This window comes from Dromaius novaehollandiae, chromosome 2, assembly GCF_036370855.1.
Source record: "Dromaius novaehollandiae isolate bDroNov1 chromosome 2, bDroNov1.hap1, whole genome shotgun sequence".
Lineage (NCBI taxonomy): Eukaryota > Metazoa > Chordata > Aves > Casuariiformes > Dromaiidae > Dromaius > Dromaius novaehollandiae.
This window is the reverse complement of record NC_088099.1, coordinates 132,870,988-132,889,992: the sequence shown is the minus strand read 5'-3', so window position 1 is coordinate 132,889,992 and position 19,005 is coordinate 132,870,988. Positions and strand designations below refer to the sequence as shown.

At 34.9% G+C, this 19,005-nt stretch overlaps 1 protein-coding gene across 11 annotated transcripts in view; it reads right to left on the bottom strand.

Annotated features, from left to right (window-relative positions):
* The window catches only part of ASPH (aspartate beta-hydroxylase), a 117,953-nt gene that overhangs the window by 27,183 nt on the left and 71,765 nt on the right, over nucleotides 1–19,005 (bottom strand). For all 11 annotated transcript variants that reach the window (XM_064507490.1, XM_064507481.1, XM_064507486.1 and 8 more), the window contains 5 exons: nucleotides 12,256–12,341; nucleotides 10,819–10,905; nucleotides 8,408–8,558; nucleotides 6,331–6,467; nucleotides 452–550 (listed from right to left, as the gene is read on the bottom strand). In XM_064507490.1, coding sequence (XP_064363560.1) covers nucleotides 452–550; nucleotides 6,331–6,467; nucleotides 8,408–8,558; nucleotides 10,819–10,905; nucleotides 12,256–12,341 — 560 coding nt within the window. The remainder of the gene's footprint in view (nucleotides 1–451; nucleotides 551–6,330; nucleotides 6,468–8,407; nucleotides 8,559–10,818; nucleotides 10,906–12,255; nucleotides 12,342–19,005) is intronic.

Here is a 19,005-nt window from a genome sequence, read left to right as displayed (position 1 = left end):
ACTTCATACCCACACCACCCCAAATTCTCCTGTATATGCAGACATTTTAGAAAGATGGATATTGTAAATTAAGGTTTCCTTTTACAGTATTTGTTCCCAAATACTCAGAAGTATACATGTGCCCTATTTGGATCTTTCAAGAACTGTAAGTTGGCAGCATACTGCCAACCTCAAAACAGTAAGAAACTCAAAGATGTCTACTTACAGTTATTCCATTAACCGCCAATCAAAGAAATACTTGATGTTTAGGAATTGAAGAATCTCAATGTACAAACTTGTTCCAGTTCACTGGTCGTGCTATAGCAATATAATTCCAATATAATTCCAGTATGTAGCTTAAACTGTGATTTATAATTAGCATGCTTATAGCTTGATACATGCTACCATGATTTTACACATTTTGATACTACTTTTCTACTAGTAAAATAAATACTTTAAGTGAGAACAATACCTTTAGATAGGGAATGCTTTCTGCTATCTTGTTTTCTGCCTTCAGGATGAAGCCATAATGTACTTTGGCAAAGCCATCATTTGGAGCCAGGCTTAGAACCTGTATGAGAGCAAATGAATTATATATTAATGTATGGATCTACTTTCAAAATGTACATATGTACATGTTTATTATCTAGCGACTCAATGAAATTTTCTCCTATCACTAATTCTCAAATAAATGCTTGACTTGGCTGCACTTCTACACTGTAGAAATATACCTGCAATACTTTTAAATTAGATAGGTCTATACTAGTGGCAAACTAGTCTAGGCAACAGAGAACACACCATGCTGAGAAGCACTGTGACTACAGTTTAGAAACATGCTGTAAAAAAACTTGCAGCATCACATGACAGGACTGCACAAATCCTGCAAACACGACAGGCATATCTCATGGTTCTCAGCACAACAGTAAACTGGAGCACTATCTAGAAGAACTTATACTTTCTTGGCCAAGAAAAAGCTATTAGACAGTAATGCAAGGACTAACGGGGTACCTCAAGCAATTTAGTGTGCTTTCACACTAGGAGAGGATGGATAAATTACGTTTGTATATTTGTGTACTACACTTTTTGATAGGCCAAGACCTGGTGTACTAAACTAAGCTAAAAATTTTTGTACTCTGAACAAGATCTAGAAGTAGTGCCTGAGTTGTAACCTAACTTAGTTAATTTTGCAAGAAAGGAAAACCCATAGGCAAAAGAGAGGTCAAATCTTACTTAGGCACAAATGGATAGTTCCAGGAGACGGAAGGCAACGATTTGTGGACAGCTGTAGGAGAGGATCACTGTATGGGGGAGTGATCAGGCAAAGGCAGTGTGAGGCTAGCTGGCCTGAGTTCTGAAACATATACTCCCAGCATCACTGGGATAATTTTGGTGTATTTGGTCTGTTTCAGTCAAGGGAAAAAATAGAGAATGTCTTGATCTACTAGAAATCTGGAATTTCTATGATTCAATATCATTTGTGGCACTATGTGATATCAATTACACAGCCAAGCTAATATGTTGTTGCATGTCCTCTCTCCTTAAAATAAGGGTAGACAGATGATCATGAGAGATCCTCAGCTTGTGAAGATAAACACAGGTGCCTCGAAGTCACTGGAATTACAGAGACTGATATCGGCCGAGTGTCTAGCACGATTGGCAAATACAAGACAATAAGTAATTTTTTTTCCCAAATACATTTCTGACATTACTAAATCTATGCCATGCATAAAATGCCCATACACAGTATAGCATTTTACCTCTGCCTTTTCCAGTCAGTGCCAAACCTAATCTTTCAAAGTATTTATGAGCAAAACCATAACAAGTCCTCTGGGCCAATTTCTCTTCTTTCTCAAACCTTACATACAGATTGCACACAAAACTCGTGCAATGTGAGTGTAAAATGCTACAAGTTAAAAATAGCAGCATTTCACTTCTTTTTGCAGGTAAAAGCTCCTTTGAAAGAACAATGAAGTTGAGAATCTATCTGAAGTCTATAAAATGCCACCTCATTAGCAAAAAGTGAACTTGGCAATTCATAGTAACAATGTACTTGACCACTCATACAAGAAAATATGGCACCACCTTTTTCATATTTTTATATACTTTTTTGGCTAGAGCATTCAATGTGCAATTGGCATCCTATATATAACAATTCTGTTCAAAGAATCTGTGCCTGCAGGGTCAAATAAAATGACTGACAGAAATATTTATTAGCCATGTAATTTTGTTACAGTTTCTTTAACTATAGGACAAAGCTATCTGATTAATTAAGACAGAATAGAATTTCCCATATCACAGTTCATTTAAACCATGCCGACTTGCATTAAGGCATGATCTACATTCAGAGCCTCTAAAGAGAAGTGAAGAGATACAATCAGTAGAAATTACACTGGAAGTATTTAATGTAAATTGTATTACTCTGTTGCTGTTGCTGCATGCAATATTAATTATGTTTAGAAATAAGTTTTACTAAACTGCTCATAGCCCATTAAATATTAATCATGAATATAGAAATTAACCTCTGGGGCTATCTATGGCTAATTAGCCAGGGCAGAGTACTATGTTAATGTGGCTATTTTGCTTCTGGTACCTGAGATAGTTCAACCAGGACTGGCTTATGTGTGTCTGTACAATGCTGCATTAAGACACACAGACAGAATGGCAGGTAGAAAAGTGCTATAAGATTGCTTATTCTGCAAATGAAGATCTCTTCCACAGTATTTTATCATAACATGCAGATCTTTGAAAATAAAAATAGCTATAGTTTCGCTAGGACTACTTTTAAAACTATGTTTCTCTATTCCTAAGTAAAATATTGAAAAGAAAGAACTTAAAAACTAGGCAAAATTGAAATTCTCTCAAATTGACATGATTCAGCAAAGAGTCTGGTGAAAACATATTAGAAAATAGTCTATATTTTGTATCAGATTAAACTACACTACACTACAGCTGTAGATATAAAAGTTTCTTGATCTGAAGTTCAGTGTTCACAGATTATTTCTGTAGCTAAAAGAAAGAATGTATCACATTAAAGACTTTTGAAATAAAAATTTCATTATAACAGCTTATGAGCCGCTGAGAGAAAAAAAATGCAGGAAAATCCTTTCAGAACAATTTTGGTTGGTTTCCAGTATTTAAATCTGGTTATACAAAGATTACAAGAATTGAATAGAAAATAAGTATATTGACTATAAAGTGGAAAGCAAAAAGTCTCCATTCACTAGGACTGACATTTATATTATATTTTTTTATTTGCAACAGCTAATGAAAGTAACAGCGTTCAAACTTGTCAAAAATGGTATTAAGTCAATCTTCTGAATGGCCACTTCTGCAAGGAAAATTCCACAGACTTGAAGTCAGGTGATTACTTTAAAAAAAAAAAAAAAACAAACATACTAAAATGAAACAATACAGATCTTTGTCCATACATGAGCAGTAGTTATTGTTACGAGTAGTTACTGTTATTGTTTGTATCTCATTGTTTCCAGTGACTAGTTTTGTTTTTTCTTAAACACAGTATAGAAATTAAAACTTACAGCATCTAAGAGCAGAAAATTAGCGACTGCAGTCAAGCCAAAATATTATGATTCTGGAAACAGTTTAGCTCAATTTAGCTAAGCTAAATTCCAAGCTAAACTAAAATTGCTAAGCTCAATTCAGATCACTCCTTGCTCAAGGCTTAAGGCCTTTGGATGCTTTAGTTACCATCTCCATTTTGTACTGCAAAATTCCTTGAACATCTATGCAGTTCTTTAGAGATGATGCCAGATAGAGCTAGTCTGGTCTGACATGGTATATACTGTAATCCGAAGCAGAGTGCCTGTGGAGAGTCCAGTCTGTTACATGCACTCAGCCCATGCCTAACACAGACAGACAACACTGATCTTAGATCAAAACACTGCAGCAGGAACAGAAGCAAAGGAGGGCACTGGTATGTTTTGCACAAAAATCTACTAGATTCCCAGCAAATGTGAAATTTGGAGTCTAGATCTCCTGAACAGAGTAATGTTTAAGCATTGTTCCTACTTCTCACAGAGGTTTCTACCTTGTGTACAAGGTAGACAATCATGGAGAAAAGAAGGGGGTTGGGGCGAGGGAAACAAGAAGCTGATCCTTTAGTTGAACAAGGGTATGCTCTCTTGAGAATGAGTCCTGGGTTCTGCTCTCTCTTCCTATATGTTCATGTTTTTTACACTGAAGAACACCTGAATAAAGTGTATGACCATCCTTACAGTTTGAACCAGAACCCAGGACTCATAAATACTGAGTGGATGGAGGCATGTACTGTGCAGCACTGAGGTTAGGCTCTTGTTTATGCTGTCTCATGTTTCCTATCATATAACTGATTTATCCCGAACTACCATCACACTAGGTAAGTTTCCTAGGTTTTCCTGAAGTCATGAAGAGGAAGGGGTCTCCTGGAGTCCCCAGAAGCTTTCTTGAGTTTCCTCCCTCTCTTTATTGACTATGCATAGAGCCTGAGCACCTATGGTAGGAGCTCCAAATCATATGCCAAACATTTTCTAATTATGCATTGCAACAGCTGAATGAGCCACTCGGAGCAGACCAGATGGCCCCTAAGCGATGTGACCAGAATCACATGCGAAATCTTCAGTAAACCACAAATAAAAGCAGGTGCACATGAGTTCCTGCCTGTTTCTCTGGCTATATTTCTTTTCTTAAAATTCTCTAGGTAAATTTGTCCTGAATTACAACAAAGTTATATTAATATGTCAGAATTTGGCCTCAAGAATAGCTGGAATATGAGACAAAAACTGCATTATTTCTAAAAAGAACAAATCCAACTCCTTTAAAAAGATATTTACTTGTTGCTCTTTTATAAGGACAAAACATCACTATGATCTATTCTATTTCATTGGTTACTGAAGTTCAAATTGGAGTAATTATATTGGATGAAGTCTGCAGAAGGATGGAAAACAACATATAAAAAGCACACCAATATTTATTAGGCATAGCTGTTCCTAATCAGAACAGTATACTGTCTGTAGTATATGAAACTCAATATCACAATATTGCAATATATATAAATATATATTAATTATATGTTTTATATATAATATATAGCAAACTCATTGCTTTCTTCATATAAGAAGGCCTGTCAGTATCTAATTCTGATTTTCCAAAATTCTAACATCTATGTTGTTTGCAGTAAAATCCAGAAAATTTGCAAAGAAAAATCTTGCTTGAGAAAAGTATGTTTTTTTATTTTTCGACGTTCCTTGCAATTGGAGAAGCAATTTTGGTTAATATATCCAACCTTTAGAAGCTGACGTTTCCACTCTTCAGAGGAATTTTGACAGGCCAGAAAAGTTACTAAACAGAAATGTTTTATGGATGGACCTAAAATGTAGCCAAAGTACCAAAGTAAACGCTTTTCTGGCAACATCTGTGATAGCCAGAGGAGATGCAGAAAGAAGGGTATTGTCTGGGTTTGGCTCCTGCTTCTAGCTACGTGGCTGAATGTCCTGTCCCTTTGTGAAATCACCCAAGAGGCAAATCTCTTTCGACTCCGAGATGTGTGGGACTGACAACTGGGCCTTTAGTCTCAGGAGTTGGCACTAATCATGCTGGCTCATCCTCACTCTACAATAGCCAGTCAATTGCTGAACTAATCCTGCACTAAACAAGTACTGGAACAAGTGTGCCAACTTCTTCAGAAGATCATCTCTGACTAGGTTGTGACAGCTCTTGCTCTACTAGTAATGTGAAGCTCCACAAACATGAGAGCGTTCTCAGACAATAATGGGGTTTTTCCATCACAGGAGCAGAATGACCCTTTCTGGAAGCAGAACTTTCTGTAGGCTGCTAGCCATAGTATAACATGACAAATCCGATGGACTTTCTACAGCACAAGCAAGCATCATGAAAGAAAAATAGAGTTTAGGCTGCCTACAAAAGTTCTGAAAAAGCCAAAGCATAAATATCCATGTGGGTGCTGAACTACATTATCACCTATTTAAGGTGGGTGTTCCTGTAAATAAGCAGTTTTACTTCTGCTTTCCATGTCTTGCAGATAAAGTGTCATCTTTTACACTGGGCATTAAGTCTACGTCTGTTGTCAATATATTTCAAAGCTGGCTACCAGAAGTCTTAATAAGCCAATTGTTACTAAGTATATATTTCTCTTTCTATGAGGAAAACTGGATGGTATCAGGAAATCTGAACTAAAATTAAGAGATAATTAAGAAATGTGCATGAGGAAAAAAACATTATCTGTATTAATCCATCAAAACCAGACATGCGACTTGCTTAACTAAGTTAAAATAGGCAATCCTTAGAATGAACATATGCAAGTAAAGTATTTTTTCCTCAGCTGGAATGGAAGCTCACCTCTTCATATACTTTCTTGGCATTGCTGTTATCGCCTATCAAGAGGTAACCAACTCCAAGGTCATTCTTGAAAGAAGTGTCACTGGGAAACAGATGAACTAATTTCTGTAGAGTAACCAGAGAACCTCTCATGCGACCTAATTTCATTGAACAAGACTTAGTTAAAACTATGGATATGAGTAACAATAATAACTCACATAATATGCTTATCTAGTACACAGTCTAAGAAAATACAAATTACAACTAGATATTTCACTTTTACTAATGATCACTGTTCATGCAGAACCTGAGAACAGATTTATGCAAATAGGAGAATATTCAACTGCTTAATTGTCACATGGGGTGTAGTCTTACAAGGAATATTTCAGGAAATCACCAAAAATGCATATCATGCAGTGTTATGGGAGCCTCTAGTGGAAAACTGTTCACAGTGCAGCAGTAACAACAAATTTTTTGAACTTTGGTTGCTCTTTCATTTGTAGATATCAAATTGCTCAACAAAACCAGGTTAATGTTTTAAAATAAACTTGGTTCTCAATTAATTGAAATTATTAAGCAGATTGTTACAGTCAAGCAATAGTTCCACTGAAAATAATCATGCTTTATGTACTTAAAACTATGCACGTGATTCATTGGCTTCCTAGACAAGGTCTTGCTGAAACAGAGTAAAATCAAAACAAGCTGATCTTAAAATCCAAATCATGGGACTGGAACTCTTTCTCCACCTAACTTAGCTGTGTTTCATACAATAATCACATTTCTTGTACATCTCAGAATTGAGATCTAAATTTTCAGATGTTGCCATTACGTTTTAGTACTTTGTTTTTAGGGTTCCATCTTTGAGTTTCCAGTCCTTGATAAAGAGAACTCAGACTTTGCTCACCTTAATTTGGCACTTCTTGGGGATTTTGGAACTTTTGTTATTGAGATTGGGACAGATCACCTTTACGATCATAAGGACTAAGCCTTCTAATCGTTGTTTAAAGAAGACAGTGGTATAAATTAAATATATGAAAATATGATCAGCTTAGGAAAAACATGAAATTCACTGTCAGTATAGCAGGCAAATTTGTAAAAAGCAATAGACAGACACAGGAAAAATTGTGTAAAGGGCTGCTATATCAGTGCCTTAAAAGATTGTTATAAACCATTCCCCAAAGTAATGAATACAGATCTGCATTAAGCCACTGCTGTTAAGTGAACATTTGCTTTTTTATTATTATTATTTTTTATTTAAAGAAATCTATTGGCTGGTTATTTGGCTATTTACATTTTACTTTTCTAAAAAAACAGGATCAAGAACATCAGCTGAGAGGTTGCGGGATGCTTCGTAACTAATGGCCTAATAACTATCTTAGGCTTAGGTCTAATGGCTATCAAAGCTCTTGCTACTGGTGACTCGGTCCGAGAAAAGTATTGAATAAATTCAGTTAATTAAACAAATAACATTGACAGAAACTTAGGAGTAATAACAAACAGGTGATTTCTTCTTGATAAAGGTATACTTTAAAATTACAATTTCATAACAGGATGTTAACAGCTTTCACATGGATTTTATAAAACTGCACAAATGTATTTATTATACATTCAGTACACGTGAATTGTTATACTCTGTATTATCTATACATCTTCTTTTCAAAAATAAAGATTTCCAAAATATCAACAAAAGGAAAACCTTGCAAGTTAAAACATTAACCCCTGAGTTCAATTCCACTCTTCTCTGTTTTCTAGAAGACCCTGTGTATGCCATCAATATCCCCACAACTCTCCTTCAGTTAAGAAAAGGAAAAAAAAAAAAAAAAGAACATTTTCTCCTTTCTCTGTCAATAAACTTTTTTGAGCATCTTCAACCAAAACCACTCATTGCATCTAGCACATAATTGTCTGCAGGCACTGTTGTCATTTGGACAATTGTAAATACTAGTTCAACAGTAATATTTTTAAAAAATTTTAAAGATTTTTTCATATCTATTCAAGAAATTAGAAACATACATCTTACTGCTTTTAAGTTGTTAGTGATCTTTTAAAGTCTTGTTCACACATCTTTCATAATTTTTAACCCATGCTCAAATCTTACCAAGAAACTGCTGCCTGTCTGCTTCTCGTTTCAAGCTCAGTTTCATCAGATCTGAAGGGACATTTGGTAGACTAGCCACCTCGTCATAGGTGTTGATGGCTTGTTGCAAAATCTCATTGCTTCGCATTTTCTCAGCCAAGTCATCTTCAGACTAGATAGAATCATAAAACTATTATTAGAACACATAATAACCTACTATTTTTAAATAATTTTATTTTCTCTAATGGAAAACTTTGTAATTGTTAGGTCGTTATTATGACCTTATTATTATGTAATTGTTAGGTCATGTTAGGACTATTTTAAAATTATCTTTAATCTCTATAATTTTGGCAAAACAAGGAAAGGTTAGTTGGTTGTGCTTTGTGCTAAGGTTGATATACTGCTAATTCTTGTTTTCTGCAAACTGTTTGAAAGCATAAATATGAGAAAATTTGTACCTAAAACATACACCATCATCATCAGTACATACACTAACAAATATTTTTGGGTAATATTTGTAGAAGTCAGAATGGAATTTATGCTTTTAAAATTAAATGCAGAAATCTCCTTTAATAATATGGAAAAAATATAATTTGTTATGTATGTATTATTTGTATACCAAGCCTTATGCTGACGGTAATATGTAAATAAAAACACACCGACAATTTTTTTTCCTGATATTCAGACACTATTTTGCACAAACACTCCCCCCCTTCCCTCAAAAAAAGGGGAATTGGCTTTACTTTTACATATATATTGCTTCAAGAATTTTAATTTGTTCATCAAGTTCAGGAGCTGACCAAACAATGTATAAGATCTCTACTGTGAAATTACAGCTTCAGTGAAGCTAAGTAGAAACTACTACTGATTTCACCTGTGGTAAGGCATTCTGATAATATTTCCACTGCTTGGGAAAAGAAAAAAAGAAAAAGGCTATGTCATATGCTGAATTTTTACAGCATTATTATATATGATTTCTATTCTGACATATCTACAAATGCATTTTCATACGTTTCTTGTATTCTTCCTAAATATTTCTATTTTTACTGGCTCACTCCTTAAGCCAATTAGCAGAGCAAAGTATAGATGCATCACAAACATCTCATCAGTAGAAATATATACTTGTCAATCTAAATCCATTGTTTTATCACTTATATATACATTAATTGAAAAAGTTTCAATTCTATTAGCAATATATGTTGTAGTTAGCAGTTAACATCTGGAATCTCTTTGCACTTCCATCCTCCCCCCCCCCACCCCCCCCGGCTTCTCCATGTTCAATGATGTGTTCTTCTGTTTTGAAATTGAATATGGAAAATATCTAATAATATGTTTACTCAGCCATGATTGGCTGAGATCAACTCCAAGCCAAGGGTTGATATGTTGGTTTCAGAGATAAATTCAGAAACCAATTTTAAGAGGCTTTTTATTTTTCTGATTTATATTCACTAGTAAATTTGCTTTTCCCTTTTTGAGGAAGTTGCAGGGTAGAGGATAGTAAAAGATACATAAGGAAGAGACAAAAAATAGCAGAATAAGATCTGATTAATTTCACCAATATAGATGCTACAAAACATATATTATCTATAAGGAGGTCTAAGAACTCTCTATCTACTGTTCTTCTCATCCTTAAAGACGTTAGCTATTTCTGTAGAATATTTTTGTTACCTAAGTATAGCTCCAGAAATCAAATCACGAATTGCTCAAATTTCTGAAAACATCTCTTGCAGAATTTTGGAGAAAACAGTTGCCTTTTAAAGTTATTTAAAGATCAGGAAAATTAATCCTCACATCTTATTGGAAGTAGAATATACAAAATTAACATATAATGTTGGTTTGTGCTTCATAGACAAGGGGAAGGTACTGTGCTTCATAGACAAGGGGAGCTTACTCCACAATCAAAAGAACTAATTAAGCCTCCTTGCCTACAAATTTGTTTTCTTTACTTTTTAAGAGTCTCCCTATAAAAGCTGAAAATCTCCTTCCCTTTCTGTACCCCTTTTGATATTCGTCACTAAGCAAAAAGCAGCAGTTAGCCCTGAGCAGACTGACATGTGTTGATTTACCAGATGCAGCAAACAGCATGCGATGACTAAGTTCTGCCTGTCATTCCTGCAGTAGGACATTAGTTGAAGTTTCTCTCTTCCCATTCGCTTGGCAGTTTTCATGAAAACTATAGGAACTATACATCTTTTTGTGTTATTTATCCTTCATCCCTCTAGACTAAAGCGAGACAAAAGCATTCTGAGTACCTGAGGAAGTATGGACAACAGAAATGGATACAATTTGACAGATAGCATAAACCATTTTTCCTTAGAAAATGTCTGCAAAATTATAAATGAAGTCTGACTCCACTATTAAAACATGTCTATTTTATTTATTTTATTTATTTTATTTTATTTGAAAATTTATGACACTTTCCCCTTCAGTACCTGTGCTTTTCCATATCTTGCTCGTGGACTCTGTGGATATTGATTCACTAATGCTTCAAAGGCCGTTAGAGCCTCTTCAACTTTTCCCTGGAAGACAGAGATTTTATTTGCATGAAAATGGCATAATATCAGATTAGTTACCCTGAATTAAAAACAAAACAAAACAAAAATATAAAAAATCCAGATTGCAAATCAACAGGTTTCACTCACATTTTTGTTGGGTTTGGCTGTTTACTTGTGAGAAATTCATTGTGATTATTTATAAAATAATATTATTCACTTTCTATCGTAAAAACTAATAGCTTTGTTTTTATTTTACTCACTTTTCCTTTGTTGACTGCAAAAAATGCTGAGATGACTATCACTTTACTATACCAAAATGTACAGTAAAGATTATACAGATAATCTAAATTGAAATGTAACGTATAGAATTAGAAGAAAGCTCTATAACATAACTAGAAATTTCATCTCTGCACATGACCAGCTATACTGTAACTGTGGCTCTTTGAGGGAAAGTAGTACTGAACCTTCTGTAAGTATATGAATGCTTCCTCTGAATTTTTAGAATAATTATATCCCTCAGACCTTCACATGTACTCCACAGCTCTTCCCTGTCCCATATGAAGTCAGAAAGTAACTATGGTGTTCTCATGATTGATGCTGACTAGCAAGTAAGGATGGAAGCGGAGAAGAACAAGCTGCACTGTTAAATAGGAACTAAGCACTGCTCTGCAAAACTTGGCATCAGATCCTGCAGCCACATCCAACACTTACAGCTGTATAAATATGAGTCGGTTATTATACACAACTGTCTTGCTATCTTCAAATAAATATTATATGCATCTGGTTTGCTACTAAATTTATCCTACTTCCCACAAGAGAAGCATTGTGTGCAGTTCACCAAGAGACATAGGCAAGAAATCAGTCAGTCAGCTGATGCGACAGGCTCATCAGAGTTTTCTGTTATGTCTCTGTCTGATCAACCAATTGTTTAAGTAGCAGTAAGGATCAAAATGCATTTTATTTTTGTATTCTACCACATAAACAAGGCTTCTAGAGAAGAGCAGCATCAGAGACAGTCTGAGACTAGTCTATAGTAGGTCTTCGGCCCCTTCATAGACCTATAGAAACTCTGAGGCAGCATGGGTGGCAATATAAACTTTAGCATACACTGTCAAAATCTTCTAAAAATGAAGAAACATCCTATACCTGCAGAGATTAAGATGGTTTTTATTGTACTCTACTGTAATTGGCATATTCAGCCATCTCAAATCTACGGCAGAATGAAGACCTGCAGTCCTCTGTGTGCTAGGACTGTCTGTGAGGCATATCAGCATTTTGCAAGATTTACACCCAAAAGCCTTAAGGTATTCCATTTCTAACAGTCAAGTAATTTTGCTACAATTTACAATTCTGAATGAAACATTCAAAACTTACTTTTTTACGTAATTTTTCTGCAGCATCTAGTTCAGCTTTAATGGTCTTATCAAACTTGTTTAAGAGCTTTGGCTTCTTCTTTTTAGCTAGAAGAGATTTAGACATACACAGGTCATTACTTTTTTTCATATTCCACAGCAATTGTTTGATGGAGATTTTAACTAAAGACCAATACTGTACTGGTAAAGTCCATGATTTTCCAATGAGGTAGTTTCAAAATACACTGGAAAGAGACTGATCTCTTAGTTATTTATTACAGTCACAGAAACCTATGGGAAAAGCAATCTTCATCATTCAAACTGAATAACTTCGCAGTGGAGCTTTTGATCAAGTGTTTTTCATCTTAAATATTCAAAGTTTTCTTTTTTTCCAGCTGTCAAGGGAGTCTAAATGATTCATTAGACAGTGAAGAACTATGTTATTTTTCCACATTTATATGAGTATTGTGATTAATTACCAGGAAGTGTTAATCATTTTTAAGTTGTGTGCAGACACATGAATACCTATTTGTCTAAAAAAAAAAAAAAATTAAAATTGTTCATAGAATCAGAATTATTCAGGGTGAAAGAGACCTCAGAAAGTCATCTAATTCAACTTTCTACTCAAAGCAGGTTCAACTGAATTTTCTGGTCAAGATCCCTTTAAGTGATGAAGCTTCTGTAGCTTAAGCAAGTTATCACACATTAGCAGAACCATAGCCGTATGTAGCAAACCAATTTTGAATTAAATTGTGTAAAACAAATTGTGTTTGAAGCAAATTGAAGTGTATTGTGTCAACTTAAACAGCTATTTACTTTATAGGAGTCACTCAGACAATCTCTATTTGGTTGCATAAAGTATATTACATGCAAGAAATATGCAGATACATTTATAAAGAATATGACAGCAGAAAACTTCTTTTCTCTACATGTGTAGCAGGTAAACTTTGCTTTTGCACTTCATTTAAAATATACATTCCCAGATACAAATAACTATTGGTTATGTATATTTGTAATTACAAGGATATATTTTGTATAAATTAGGTATTATTGTGTTTTTTTTATCATCTCTTGACAGTCAGTAATGGAATAAAAAGAAGCAAAACTATTATTTTCTATGTAAGAGTTTAAACCGAAAAAGCCATGATTGGTATGTGTAAAGCTAAACCCAAACACCATTCTTTTTCCTTTACCTTCAAGGAAATAATGACACCTAATGCATACAGCTTAATACCACAATATTGCTACAACGCTGTAGTAAGTATGTTGGATATCCTTTACAAGGAATTGTAATTAGTCATATTTTATTCTGCTTCCGAAGTTGTCAGGCGCACTATTTAGTGATGCCCAGGCCAGCCACATGCTGCTAGAAGCTGTGCTTGTGATTCATTAAATAACACCTTTTCCCCAAGATCCTGATCCTGTTCTGAGCTTTAGGCAGACAAATCATTTTATCTGTGAGGAATCTCAGAGAAAGATCAAGGCCATAGTTAATACTAAACCAGCCCAAGCATTAGAGGATCTCATGAGTTTCAACTGCTCCTATATGAGATAAAAAACTTGACCACCTTTGGTTCTTTCTATGTAAGACTTTTATTGTCATGTCCAAAACTGAACTCAGACAATTTGCATATTCCTTGCATTTCCTTTATAAACTATTCTACAGCTTTGGTAGGCACAGTTAAATAGATGATCTTGCTTTTCGGGGGAGGAGGATAGAATTTTAAGCAGTGATTGAAGCAATTCCAATAAATCCCATTTACTTATTCACAAAGGTCTTAAGAAGCTTTAAATATAAAAATGTCTTAAGATCTATAAAGGAAAGGTACTAAAGAAGCACTACAGTATTATTATACTCCTATTGATCCTCTTTATAACAGAAATGACTGTAAAGTTTCAAGGCATTAACTATCAAGATGGTAAGAAGGGAAAAACTATATGAAAGACTTACAAGGGTTTACTCCTTTTTCAGTACAAACTATCAAATAGGATGGAGAACATGGAAGGAATCTCAATGCATTAATATCTTTTTGCTCTCCTAACCACTTCAGGGTTTCACTGTAACCTATGACTTGAAATGAATGCAATTATGATGGAATCAAATGGATCAAAGAGATGCTTTGCACTATTCTTTTTTTTTTTTTTTTTTACAAACAAAATTTCTGTTTTTCATGAACTTCCAGAATGAACCTTCCAAACGCACAATGAAATCTATGAAAACACTGTTAGTGAATACAGAAATGCTTTGAATAAAATGAAATGTTTGTTAGTATAGCACAATTAACTGAGATAATACAGATGATTTTCACATCTTTTGTTCCTTGCCCATAGAAAATAAAGTTGAACTGCATTTATTTCAGTCTGCGGCTGATATTCTACCTTGCTATGTCTTAAACATTAACCACTTCATAAGTAATGAAAGTAAGTGATGGGTTTATTGCATTTTCATGCAGTTTAAAAAAATAAAGGATTGCAACATGGGTTCTGTTCCAAACATTCATGTGCTCATATCCAGCAGAACTCACAGAACTAGCATCATTATAAGAGCAAGGATAACTCCATCCTAGGACCTTGCATCTAGAAATGATTAACAGGTAAGGTCAGAAGTTTCTGACAAAATTAAGTTTGATCAGAAAAGGCCAATTATATGCAAAAACACACCGACTCAGTTTCAAGAAACCATTGCTAGTTCTGATGCCTGACTTTCTCAAAACCAAGAGCAGATGAATCTGGGGGCACTAGTCCCAGGGGCTGATAAAGGGCAAATAAAGAAAGTCTGCATAAGAACTTTCCATATTGGCTGAGCTCACAGCTTCTAAGTAAAAGTGCCATTTATTGTTATCAGGGAAACTCTGAAGCATGTCAGTCCCACTGAGTCCCTAGATACAGTCTAGAAAGCTTCCAGCTGGACACCACCCTCAAACATTGGGTTTGCTTCTGCTGCCTGAGGCTGTACATGCAAGAAATGATGTAGAACAAAACAAAGTCAATTCTCAGTTCCTGTGCCATGAATCAAAATCTTTTTCTAAAACCATTCAGTTACACAGAAACTGTGCATTTACTAAGACAGGATAGATAATTGTCAGCTTCCTAACTTTCAGGGTTCGCAGAAAGACATACAGTCATTTGGTCCTTCTCCAACTTGTTAAGCATGGCAACAGCGGCGTTCCTTTGAGGCGATGGAAAGACAAGCTTTCCCACCCACTGAGAAACTCTCAATGCCTGTAGGAGAGTGTTTTTCACAATGCCTTTGAGTTCACAAGGAGATGAGACAGAAATAGCTAGGAAGAGAGAGAGAATGAAATTCTCAGAAGTCTTTGGCACAAAAATCTAAGACTTCTTTCCTCTGCCTCTGACTTTGATGACATGTTGGAAGAGCATTTTTGCCACCCTCCATTACAAAAAGTATTATCTTTCCATTTTCAGTACAACTATATATCAGCCCTAGACCAGCAGGAGATCAATATGCAAAGCTGAAAAAGAACTGTTAACATAAATATTATTCAGCTGCTAAGCACCAATATAACACAGTAAACATTATATAATGAGCAATTATTTTCATCTGCCCATTTTACTCCTGTGCTAAAGGATTCATCTGGGAGCTTTCAGTATAATCATCAAGCATTTCTGTATATTAAATAGATCGCCTGCTATCCCTGCAGGGGTATTTTAATAAATTATACATTGCCTCCTTCTAGTGTAATAATCCTTTAGCAGATGTGGCCCAATATATTAAATTGGATGTTACAAAGTAGTTAACTGATCTGGTTTCAGAGGAAAAAAACATGTAATTTTTCTCCAACGACTTATGGATTTCAACATGTATCTGAAGAAATGCATGGTCACACAACTGTTTGGGAGATTTATAGTTATCTGGTTGAGCGTTAAAATGGTAATAATTCTTTTATATATCATACTATGGTCCTGCAAGAATAATACTGAGAATTTTCAATAATGGTCTCTCAAATGTAAAAACAGGCTTGTTACCCTCTATCATAGGATTGCTGAAGACTGAATAGATGACATAAAAGACTTCCTCAGAGAAAACAGTTTCCACTGTTAAATCAACAAGCTAGGAAGAAGTCTCATAGGAAATCATATGGTAGCTCTTTTTGTTGAAGAATGAACTCTGGCCAGTGATGACAAGCAATCCCATATTTCCCTTCTATATTATGATATGGAAAAAAACAATGAGAAGGGAAATATTTCGGAAGTGGCAATGTACTTGAGGTGCCATAAACTAAATAGTCTGCAGTGTGATCAAACAAATGACAATGAAATAGATACTTTATATACCTGTTTTGGCATATGAAAACTAAAACACCTAGCATATTTTGTGCTTTCTATGACAAAAGGAACCTTACCATCACCAAAGCTAGTGATAGCCTTTTTCTATAAAGCACAGAGAAACACCATTTGAAAAATAATGAATGCACTGCTAGATACTCAAGATCAAAAAAGCACAATGTGAGAAATAAGTAACCAATTGAAGTGTGATGGAATTCCTAAATTCTGAAGAATTTTAAAAAAATATCTTTGTCTTGAATTGTCTGGGGAACCAACACTTTATATCTGTACAAGCAAGAATGAATGGAAAAAAGGTAATAGTAAAAGGTTTGCCTCACTGGAAGAGAGGTACATACAATTATGTAAAAAGTAGCTATAGAGATGGAAAGAATAAATTCTTTATATCACCATAGTTAGGTCAAGGAATGAAAGGCTTAAAATTGGTACAAGAGAAAATTTGGCTTGAACATCTGGAAACAGTATCTATGGGCACTGTAGAACAGATTGCTGAGGGTAGTTGTGGAATTCTTATTACCAGAAAATTTTAAGAACATGTAAAAGGATCTGGCAGGAATGACACACATAGTTGATAAGGTTGTTGGCCAGCAAAAATAGACTAAATAAACTTTCAGGGTCCCACCTAGCCCTGTTTTCTACAATTTCTGTAATACATTTATATACCTCAATGCACTTTGGTGCCAAAGTTGGAATTACACAGGCAAGTTCCGTTCTCTCATTTCTTAATAAAGGAAATTTCTCCAGGAAGCTCCCTGTACCAGTCAACAACGTGACTGGGATTCTTCACAGCTCTGTGCCAACAAAAGAATACTGAAATTCAAAAACATAAATGGAACAATAGCAGATTCCCTGACTTCTCTAGCAATCATTAAATGTATATGCTTTTATGTTCTGCACCTTCTAATGAATCCCTAAACTTCTGTTCATTTCCTTTGTTTCCTTCCGAGATCATCTTCTAGGCAGTTCCCAATCTTGATGTCCTACTCTAGCTCTTCCCTTTCGTTCCTACACTTGCTCAGTCTGTTTGTTGGTCCAGCTCTTTCTATTTACCCCCTAACTTGTTCTTAGCTACCTGTCTTCTTCCACACACTTGTTGCTCATGCCCTTCTTCATAGGTATTTTCTCCTGAAGTCTTTTGCCTTCAAATCCTGTTACTCACCATCTACCCTGTTGCTATCCTCTGACTCTGCTGTGTACTTTGGAAACGATTAGGGCTAAAAGCAGCCATAATAGTGACCTCAGGAAAGATGAATGCAAGTGACAAAGCCTCTCTCCTGTCACATAATATTGCACGTGCCTCACACAAAATGGTGCTAATAGAACAGCAGTAACCCTTTGCAAGATACACTTCACATGTTTGTACACATAATGCAGCACTGAGTTATTTATCTGCAAACTATCACTGCCTGAGTTAGAAGCAATACAACTACTTATTTAGCAGCAGTGCTTGATGGCGTAACCCTTTGCCCTCTAGTTAAAAGTTCATATAACTTGGGAATTTCACCACTGCAGTGACAGCTTCAGATGAAGGCACCTAAACTTAGGTGTTTCTGTGTAGGCACTGAAGCCCTGCTACAATCACTGGAAATCAATTGATAAATATCAATTCACACACGCACATGTTGACTAATTTTTCTATTTTTTTTTTTTTTATCTGTTAAGGCTAAATTCTCCTGTGGAGGGAAAAACATACATTGACTCTACAATATTTGTTTTCTTTTTTCATTTGAACACTAGGAAAAGCAAAGGATTTGGTGAAAAATACACCTTGTGAGGCTGCTGAATCTTCTCCTTCAAACCTTGCAAAATGCATTTTTTAGAAAGGCATTTCCAAAATGAGTTGTCCTAATGGAAAATTTCACCTCAATGGTTTAAGTCCAGAAAAGTTGTAAGTGATTAAAAACTGTGCCTTAGGACAGAAAGCAACCTCAATTACAGGTGTTATTATTAATTTTCTGTTAAAAACAAAACCAGAAGTCCAATAGCATAAAAAAAAAATCATGAGGGAGTTCTGCAAATATTCACCTAAGCAGATCACCATTCTTCTCTTAAGTAACTGTTCAAATATATAATCCATCAGGCAAATTATTTTGCAACTCTGATGTTGACTTTTTTTTCTTTTACATAATTAAAATGGAAGTGTAATTTCTTCAAACTTTAAAACTTTTAATCCAAAAAGTTGCCTAAAGAAGTAACATAATCAAAGAATGAAGCTTTTCTAGTATTTCTAGACAAATGTCCTCAAACGATCAAATGTCTGCATGGTCCTCTATAACTGAGTAGAACAAGAGGGTTGAAATTGGTGTAAATTGCCAAGTTATTCATTTACGTTAGTGTAGTAAATGCATCCAAACCAATATAATTACATGAAATAACAATGAAAATCATACGGAAAAAAGAGTGATGACTAGTATATAGCAAAATTGACTACATCTGACCTTAAGTTTAAAGTAATACAGAACAAACT